Source organism: Leptonychotes weddellii, chromosome 1 (assembly GCF_054177405.1).
Source record: "Leptonychotes weddellii isolate Sample4059 chromosome 1, ASM5417740v2, whole genome shotgun sequence".
Classification (NCBI taxonomy): domain Eukaryota; kingdom Metazoa; phylum Chordata; class Mammalia; order Carnivora; family Phocidae; genus Leptonychotes; species Leptonychotes weddellii.
In genome coordinates, this window is record NC_138369.1 from 58,823,750 (window position 1) to 58,832,735 (window position 8,986).

At 48.0% G+C, this 8,986-nt stretch overlaps 1 protein-coding gene across 6 annotated transcripts in view; it reads left to right on the top strand.

Moving 5' to 3' along the window:
• The window catches only part of ZNF619 (zinc finger protein 619), an 11,164-nt gene extending 3,415 nt beyond the window's left edge, over positions 1-7,749 (top strand). For 2 of the 6 annotated variants that reach the window (XM_031033956.2, XM_081824836.1), the window contains exons 3-5: positions 2,418-2,544; positions 3,106-3,222; positions 5,404-7,749. In XM_031033956.2, the coding sequence (XP_030889816.1) occupies positions 2,418-2,544; positions 3,106-3,222; positions 5,404-6,827 (1,668 nt within the window). In that variant the 3' untranslated portion in view covers positions 6,828-7,749. Of the gene's footprint in view, positions 1-24; positions 1,108-1,761; positions 1,991-2,417; positions 2,545-3,105; positions 3,223-5,403 lie in introns of those variants that run through there. The other 4 variants (XM_081824855.1, XM_031033960.2, XM_031033961.2 and 1 more) reach the window with 4 other exon arrangements.
• The last annotated feature ends 1,237 nt before the right edge of the window (positions 7,750-8,986 follow it).

Genomic DNA, 8,986 nt, shown 5'->3' on the forward strand with positions numbered 1-8,986 from the left:
GGGACTCGATCCAGGGACTCCAGGATCATGACCTGAGCCGAAGGCAGTCGCTTAACCAACTGAGCCACCCAGGCACCCGTTTTAGTTCTTTACATATTAACTCATTCCACCCTTACAAGAGCCTTATAAAATAGGTCCTCGATTATCCTAGTTTTCCAAATGGGGAAACTGAGGCAAAAGAGTTTGGGTATCTCATCCAAGGTCACACAGCTGATGGTTATCAGAGATAGAATCTTATTTATTTATTTTACAGATAGAGACATAGTAAGAGAGGGAACACAAGCAAGGGGAGTGGGAGAGGGAGAAGCAGCCTTCCCGCCGAGCAGGGAGCCCGATGCAGGGCTCGATCCCAGGACCCTGGGATCATGACCTGAGCCGAAGGCAGACGCTTAACAACTGAGCTACTCAGGCGCCCCTCAGAGACAGAATTTGAGCCTAGGGAGTCTGACCCTAGAGCTGAGTTTGTCAACCGCAGCACTGTTGACATTTTGGGCCAGATAATTCTTTGTTGTGGGGGGCTGTCCTGTGTGTTGTACAATGATTAGCAGCATCCCTGGCCTCTACCCACTAGATGCCAGTAGCACCCCCACACCCCATGGTTGTGACAACTAAAACCGTCTCCAGGGGTCCTGGGATCAAGCCCCACACTGGGCTCTGCACTCAGCGTGGAGTCTGCTTCTCCCTCTCCCTCTGCGCCTCCTTCCCCCACTTGTGCATGCACTCTCTCTCTCTCTCTCAAATAAATAAATCAATCTTAAAAAAAAAGAGAGTCCCCAGACAGCGAGTGCCCTATGTCTCCTGGTGGGCATTTCCCTGTTGAGAAGCACTGCTCTGAAGCCCGTGCTGCGCTATCTCTGAACACACTTCCTCTGTAGGGGAATCAAGAGCCCCGCTTCATCATGGAGAAGGAGTAAGTGCTAGCAAAGGACAGAAGCAGAGTGATCAGAGGTGGAGCAGGAAGTTGAGAAGCTGAATGTTGTAGAAAACAAGGAGCAAGGAATGCATTAATAATTACAGGGGTGCCTCAGAGGTGTGGAGGGGTAGAAGCCATGATATGAGGAAGGAAGGTCCATGTTCCCAGCTGTTGGCTCTGAAGGAAGACAGAAGGTTGGTTAACATTCGGGGGCAATGAACTATCTATTGTGCACTGTCCAGGAAGGTAGCCACTAGCTATATGTGCCTGTTTAGAATTAAAGTTAATTAAAATGAGAAATTCAGTTCCTCAGTCACATGAGCCACATTTAAACTTTCTGGTCAAGGTGATACCTGATTTCTTCAGTGTATAGTTACTATCTTTCCTTGCAACTGATCAGAAATCAATGGGGAGACATTTACGATTATGCAAGTATCCTGCTCCTGGTGGAAATTTCCTCCTCGATGTAGCATCCATGGGTGATTCTTGCCTGAACCAGTCTTTACCATGATGGCTGCAATCCTATATAGTACATCTGTAGTTGTATTTCTTCCCCCCTGGCAGACACTAGGCACAGAGAGGTTGTTGACGTGACAGACTGGGGTAGAGTTCACTGTCAGTCAAGGAGAGATGGTATAGTGCCACTCATTTGAATAGTGGTTGGTTCACTTTGAAATGTTTGCTTCCTTATACAGCCTAGCGATACTCAGATAAAGAGGACTCCCTTTTGTCTATTTCAAAGTGCTTAACATCACTGATTCCCATCATCTGTAATAGGGAATAATAATTTTTACATCGCGTGTGTGTTCTGATGATTGAGTGAATTGATGTAAAAGTAGTTGACACAGGACAAGGGATGGTTTCCTTCTCCCCTGAGAAGGTGGAAGTGGCCCCATCGGGAGCAGGGAGACACACCTGGTACAGAGGGCAGTGTTGGCAGGTCGGACGGAGCTTAGGTGATCTGGGGGCAGGTGCCTGCTCAGGGATGAAGACTGCCATCCTGTCCCTGGAGTCGGGTGTTAGAGGAGGCGACGACACTGCACATTGCCTTCAAGGGACAACCAGCTCTCTGATAAGGTAAGATGGCAGAAAGAGGGAGGACCAACCAGAGTGGAAGGAACTCTGTGCCCGTGGAATTTTTCCTCTGTCTATAAAAACGCATGGAGGGGGGACACCAGAGAGAAACCGAGTGGATGGAGTGGATGGATTCAGGGTGAATGATAGATGCTATGGTCATATTAGAAGACATGCCGGAAAGATCAACCCAGCTCATGGAACCAGACATGGGGTTGATGTGACCACCAGGCAGGGACGCCTCAGAGGTGTGCAGGTTGAAAATGTGCTGAGGGCTGTCCCCAACTGGGGTACGGTTGTGGCTGTCCTTGCCAGTACAAGCCTCCCGAGGGGCTCAGAGCCATGGACTCCAGTAGAGTCAGCCCTTCCCTGGAGTTCAGGCCCCTCCTTAGCCCTCACACAGGGCTTGAGCAGGTGCCTATTGTTTCAGGAGCCAGTGACCTTTGAGGATGTGGCCGTGTACTTCACCCAGAATCAGTGGGCCAGCCTGGACCCCATGCAGAGGGCCCTGTACCTAGAGGTGATGCTGGAGAATTATGCAAACATAACTTCCTTGGGTAAGTCCTTCCTTGTCCCTGAACCAGCTCTGTCCTAAGGGCCCCTGGCTTCCTCCTTGGTGGATCCGGGTCTCTCATATCCCCAGGACTGGTGCACCATGAGCCGAGCTCCCTAATCCCCTGTTTTGGGAGTAGCTAATGGAGAAAGATCTAGGCTCACTTTGGTTTTCAGCAGGATTTGCCTCTTCCCTGTTTCCTGATGGGGACTCTCCTGAGAGGGGTTTTTGCTCTGGGCACAGACAGCTGAGAGGGTTCCTGGATCCTCCACTCTTCTAGTTCCCTGGAGTCCTGGGCTCCATCTGTCCTGTGTGAGAGTCTCCTAGGACCCCCTGTATGCATCTCTAATGACAGTAGGAGCTGTCTGTCTTCTCTGATAGAGCCAGAGTAAGCCTCCTCTTGAGCAAAACAATTTGAACCTTCCTTAGAACCCCAGATTCTTTCCACACTGAGCTCACTTAGTGTCCTGGGATGTCAAATTGTTCACCTGGCAAAGCAGAGGGTGGGCTGAGGGGGTCAGCAGGGACTCTTCTCAGCTTCCTGTTCCTTTTCTTTCTCCTTCAGCAGCATTGCCATTCCCCAAACCAGATCTGATACTCCAGCTGGAGCAAGGGGAAGCACCATGGGACCTGGATCCCTGGACACCCCTTGAGGGAGAGGCCCTGGAAGGTGTCCACACAGGTAAGCAGGAGAACTTACCACCTTCCTCTTTGCCTTGGCCTCCTCCTGTCTTTTAATGATTCAACATGAAAAAGGTTTTGCTTCTGTCATACCAGTTCTTAGGATGAAGATGTTCACTCTCATTCAGAAAAGTGACCCTTGATAGAGCTTCAGCTCCATACCGAAAAGGCCCATCGAAAATTTCATTTTCTGTTATTTTTCTTTGCAAACCTAGAGGATTTCAAAAATGCATAGTGAAAATAGGCTTTTGGGGGTCAATTTAGGAATATAAACACAATGTAGTAAGAGCTTGTTTCTTATTTTTAAAGATTTATGTATTTATGTATGTATGTATGTATTTATTATTTGAGCGAGAGAGAAGGGGGGAGGGGCAGAGGGAGAGACAGTCTTTAGCAGACTCTGCACTGAGCACGGAGCCTGATGCGGGGCTTGATCCCACGACCCCAAGATCATGACTGGAGCTGAAACCAAGAGTTGATGCTCAACCAGCTGAGCCACACAGCACCCCAGAGCTTGTTTCTGTAAGAACATTTTGTGTATGTGGGTGTGTATGAAACTGTACATGGGAAGAGAGTTTTTATGAATTCCTAAACACTATCAGTTAGCTTTTGAAAGAAAGCCTCTTTATTTATTGGGAACGAATGGTTTCCTTTTCTGAAAGGTACAGAATTGAGGTGAATGAGAACCATCCAGAGATTGGGTGTTTAGCCTTCTCATTCAGTTGGCCCTGTTCTCATGCTCTCTCCATCCCTTATGTTGTTCAGAGTCTTATAAACCAAAGGCTTCTTCCTAATTCAATCCACTTCCGTCCTCGTCAGTGCCTTTGTGCTGACTCAGCACTTCCTGTCATCTTTTTTTTTTTTTTAAGATTTTATTTATTTATTTGAGAGAGAGAGCACAAGCAGGGGGAGGGATAGAGGGAGAAGTAGGCTCCCCGCCGAGCAGGGAGCCCAACTCAGGGCTCGATCCCAGGACCCTGAGATCATGACCTGAGCCAAAGGGAGATACTTAACCAACGGAGCCACCTAGCACCCCACTTCCCACCATCTTGATGAGAAACCTTTCCCCGCTGACCACCTGCTGTGATGTTTCCCTTTGCCATAGCTGTGCATGGTCTATTTAGTCTGCCAATGGCTTTAGGCCAGTGCTGTCCAATAGGACACTGTCTAGTGATGGAAATGTTCCATATCTGTGCTGCCCAATATGGTAGCCATTGTCCTCATCAGTTCTTGAACTGTGGCTAGTTCAAACAAGGAACTGAATTTTAAATTATGTTCCATTTTCATTAAATTTAAGTAGCCACATCTCAGTCGGTTAAGTGTCTGCCTTCGGCTCAGGTCATGATCTCAGTCTGGGATCGAGCCCCACGTCAGGCTCCCTGCTGAGCGGGGAGTCTGCTTCTCCCTCTCCCTCTGCCCCTCCCTCTGTTCATGCTCTTGCTCACGCTCTCTCTTTCAAATAAATAAATAAAATCTTTAAACAGCCAAAAAAATTTAAGTAGCCACAGGTGTCTAGGGGCTGCCTTATGGGCAATGCAGCTTAAAGCAAGTACACGAACAGTCTCCACCTGCCTTTTTAGCTTCTAGATCAGTGGTTTACAATTTCAGTGAGCATCAGAATCTCGTGAGAGGCTTGTTAGAACATGGACTTGCTGGATACCACCCCAGAGGTTCTAATTCAACAGCACTGGGGTGGGACCCAGGAATTTGCATTACTAGCAGGTTCCCAGGTGATGGTGGTCCGGGGACCACACTTTGAGGACTACTGTCCTTGAGAATCTAAAGCCATACCTTTTAAACTCTGGATTGCAACTCATCAATGAGTTGTGCTCAGCATTTAAAAATTAGTCTGGGGCTCCTGGCTGGCTCAGTGGGTAGAGCATGTGGACTCTTGATCTCAGGGTCATGAGTTTGAGCCCCACATTGGGTATAGAGATTACTTGAGATAAATAAATAAATAAAATTTGAAAAATTATGTAGTTGTGAAAAACCTAGTTCTTCTAATAGAGAAGACTCAGTTAAAAAAAAAAAAACTAGTCTGGACTACACTAGACTTAAATAGACCAAAATAGTATAAAATCTGCCATAAATGCATCAAAATGCATCACTCTCTTTTTTTTTTTTTTTAAGTAAACTCTACCTTTCTAGCTTCAGAACCTCTGTTTTCTTTTTATCATACTAGGTGGTAAAAACAAGACTGAGAGTGAGGAGCAAAGCCCAAGACTAAACATTTCTAAAGACTCAGCGGCCCATAGACTGATGGCGGAGGGGCTGCTCACAGAAGCTCCCCAGCACCCTCACCTTAAGGACAACTTAGGCAGGCCACAGCCGTGTGACGCAGGGGAGAAACCAAACCAAGGAGGTTTCACGGACTTGCTGGTCCAGGACTACAGATCCCCCGTCATCAAAAGGGAGGAGGCAGGCAGGAAGCCGGAAGGAAGCACCGGTGTCAGCACCCACCTCCTGTCAAAGCAGGGCCTCCCTGGAGGACCGGCGTTTTACAAATGTGGTGAGTGTGGCCGATATTTCAGCCAACATTCAGACCTTCTGCAGCATCAGAGGATTCACACTGATGACAAGCCCTACAAGTGCAGAGAGTGCGGGAAAGCCTTCAGGTATAACTCAAAACTCTCCCGACACCAGAAAACCCACACCGGGGAGAAGCCTTACTCGTGTCAGGAGTGTGGACAAGCCTTCGGTCAAAATTCCCACCTCCTTCAGCACCAGAAACTCCACAGTGGAGAGAAGCCTTTCGGATGTCAGGACTGTGGGAAAACCTTCAGCTACAACTCAAAACTCATCCGGCATCAGCGAATCCACACCGGGGAGAAACCCTTTCAGTGTAAGGACTGTGGGAAGGCTTTCCGGTGTAGCTATGACCGAATCGTCCATGAGCGCACCCACACGGGGGAGAAGCCCTACGAGTGTCAGGAGTGCAGGAAAAGTTTCAGTTCAAATTCAGTCCTCATCCAGCACCAGCGCATCCACAGCGGGGAGAAGCCCTACACGTGTCAGGAGTGCGGGAAGGCCTTCCGCCGGAGCTCCGTGTTTCTCCAGCACCAGAGGCTCCACACTGGGGAGAAGCTCTACAAATGCAAAGAGTGCTGGAAAACGTTCAGCTGTAGCTCCCGCTTTACAGTGCACCAGCGCATCCACACCGGGGAGAAGCCCTATGGCTGCCAGGAGTGCGGGAAGGCCTTCAATCAGAAGGTCACCCTGGTCCAGCATCAGCGGCTCCACACTGGGGAGAGGCCTTACGAGTGCAAGGTGTGCGGGAAAGCCTTCAAGTGGAGCGCAAGTTTCATTCAGCACCAGAAGTTGCATGCTCGCAAGAAGGCCACCCAAGTGACAGGGCCAGCCACGGTTGGGCCCCGCTGCCCCACTTCCGGCCGCCCCCCTCTGCCTGCCCAGCACGAGCGCTCTGCCCCCTCTGGGCCAGCGGCCGCCCCGTCTTCCCCGCACCCCACGCTCCTTCCTCCCTCCCTGCCTCTCTTTGTGCTGCTCCCCTCGTCTGAAATGGCCAGTTCTTCCCCTGTTCAAATAGTGCATTGCTTTCAGGATCTCACTTCCGCTGGGAGCCTGAATCCTTTGTCCCACTCCCCATGAGCTCCCTCATGTGCTCGACCACCCACCCACCTAGAGTTACCAGTTTCCCCGGGCTCCTGACCATGCCTGTGTTTGTCTTCTGGGCCCGTGGAGTCATTATTGTTTTCCCAACTCCATTTATGTTCTCACGTGTAAGAACCATGTTTGACTCCTCTCTTCCATCCCCTGGGTGGGAAATGGTAGGAGTTGTCCTTTATGGTGTCCAGTTTGGGCCTGTATCCATCAGTCTGCACCTGCCTTCTCTACTAGACTTGGTAGAGTTTACAGAACACTTTGGGGCTTAGGGGTATGGCATTCCAATGACATGGCCTGTTGTGATTCAAGAAATATGGAAGGAGGTAAGCAGAGAAAGTATCCAGTGATGGCTTTCAGGAATTAAGGAGGGCCATTTGGTGGGGCAGTAGCAAGGCTCACCGTGTGGAATCAGAGCCCAGGACTTATTACCTTGATAATGACCATGATGAGGATCCTGTGTAACTAAGCAAGAGACCAAGGAAATAACCAGTAAAAAGAATATGAAGTGATGAGTCAGCATTGATAGCAAGAATGTAAAATCATGTCTCTAAACTTGGTTGGAAGGGGATGTGGCTTTTCTGTTTGGGTTCCTTTTCTATTCCTGTCCACATCCTTGTTTAATTTCAGTGCCCACTCAAACACGTAGGTACGAAAGTGATTTGGGCCCATGCAGTAGAGGGCAGGTGCCTGGGTGTAACCATCTCTCAATACACATGGAGTGAACCTGTTGGCAACACACTGTTGGCGAGCCTCTGAGGGAGGGAGAGAAATCTGACCCTGACTTGCTGTAGCTCTTGCCTCAGAGAGTTCATAACTAATCATACACACACTCGGGTGTGTTCTCACACCTACTCCACGTCCTCTCTGATTAAATCTGAATTTTTGAGTCCTGGTACTTTTAAGTTAATTTTATAATGAACTACTTTGATAACACCAAGAAGTGTGTATGGACACTAATCTTTCTTTTAAGATTTTATTTATTTATTTATTTAGAGTGTGCATGAGCTGGGCAGGGTGGGGGGTGTGGCAGGGCAGAGGGAGAGGAAAAGGGAGAATCACAAATCATAAGCAGACTCTGTGCGGAGCGCTAGTCAGATGCAGGGCTCCATCTCATAACCCTGAGATCATTACGTGAGCCGACATCAAGAGTCCCACACTCAACCGACTGTCGAGTGTGGCCCCCTGTTGGTGGGCACTAATCTTACCAGATGTTACGGTGCCACTGGTTTGGCCATACTTTGCATCCAGTGGTATGGGCCCTGATCCTTCTCACAATCACTGCTTCAGGACAGTGTAGCAACATGGGAAGGTACTTTAAGTAGTTAAGCAGGAATACAGCACTAAGGAAAAGATATGCACACTGTTATGATAACACCATACAATTATGTCTGCAAGCAAGGGCATAAAGAAATATTTTGGTTTTGGCTTTGGTTAGGTTTATCAAGATACACCTTATAGCCTTTACCCTTTTAAAGTAGACGGTTTGGTGAGTTTTGACAAATGAATACAGATGTGCAATCAAGATAAAATTTCCATCACCCTCAGCATAGGGAGAAATTTAAATGCTTTGTGGGATGTTGGAGATTTTTCTTTATTTTCTTCCTTGACAAGGTTTGTATAATACATAGAATTCAGGAGAAGAAAAGGCAGAAACCAAACTTACCTTCCCAGCTATAGTCAGAGCTTCCAGACTGCAAAATGCAAAGATCCCTCATCTAGAATCACTGTTTAGAAAAGCAGTCAAAATGTAGGAAAATGACAATGACTGTGGTTTCTTTGTCATTATTTCTCTCTCACACACACATGAGATATATATAAACATCCTATTTATTTCCCACAAACACCATTCAACAGGGCCTCAGCGTTTCTGGGAGGATTATAGCAAGGAACGGGGTGGGCGGGGTGGTGGTGAGAGGCTCTGAAGCTAGCCAGACTTCAGAAAAGCAGAACTTTTAAATGTAGTTTAAGATGAGAAGAAAGCAAGGAGTGTAGGGAAAAATAAATATCAGCTCTGGGCTGAAAAATGGCTTTCGATTTCTCACAGCCCTAGATTTATGGGTTTCTGATGATGATGACTGTTATTTTCTTTTATTTCTTCCTTTATTAATTCAACACGCATGTAGGGTTCCCCCCATTGTCGCACA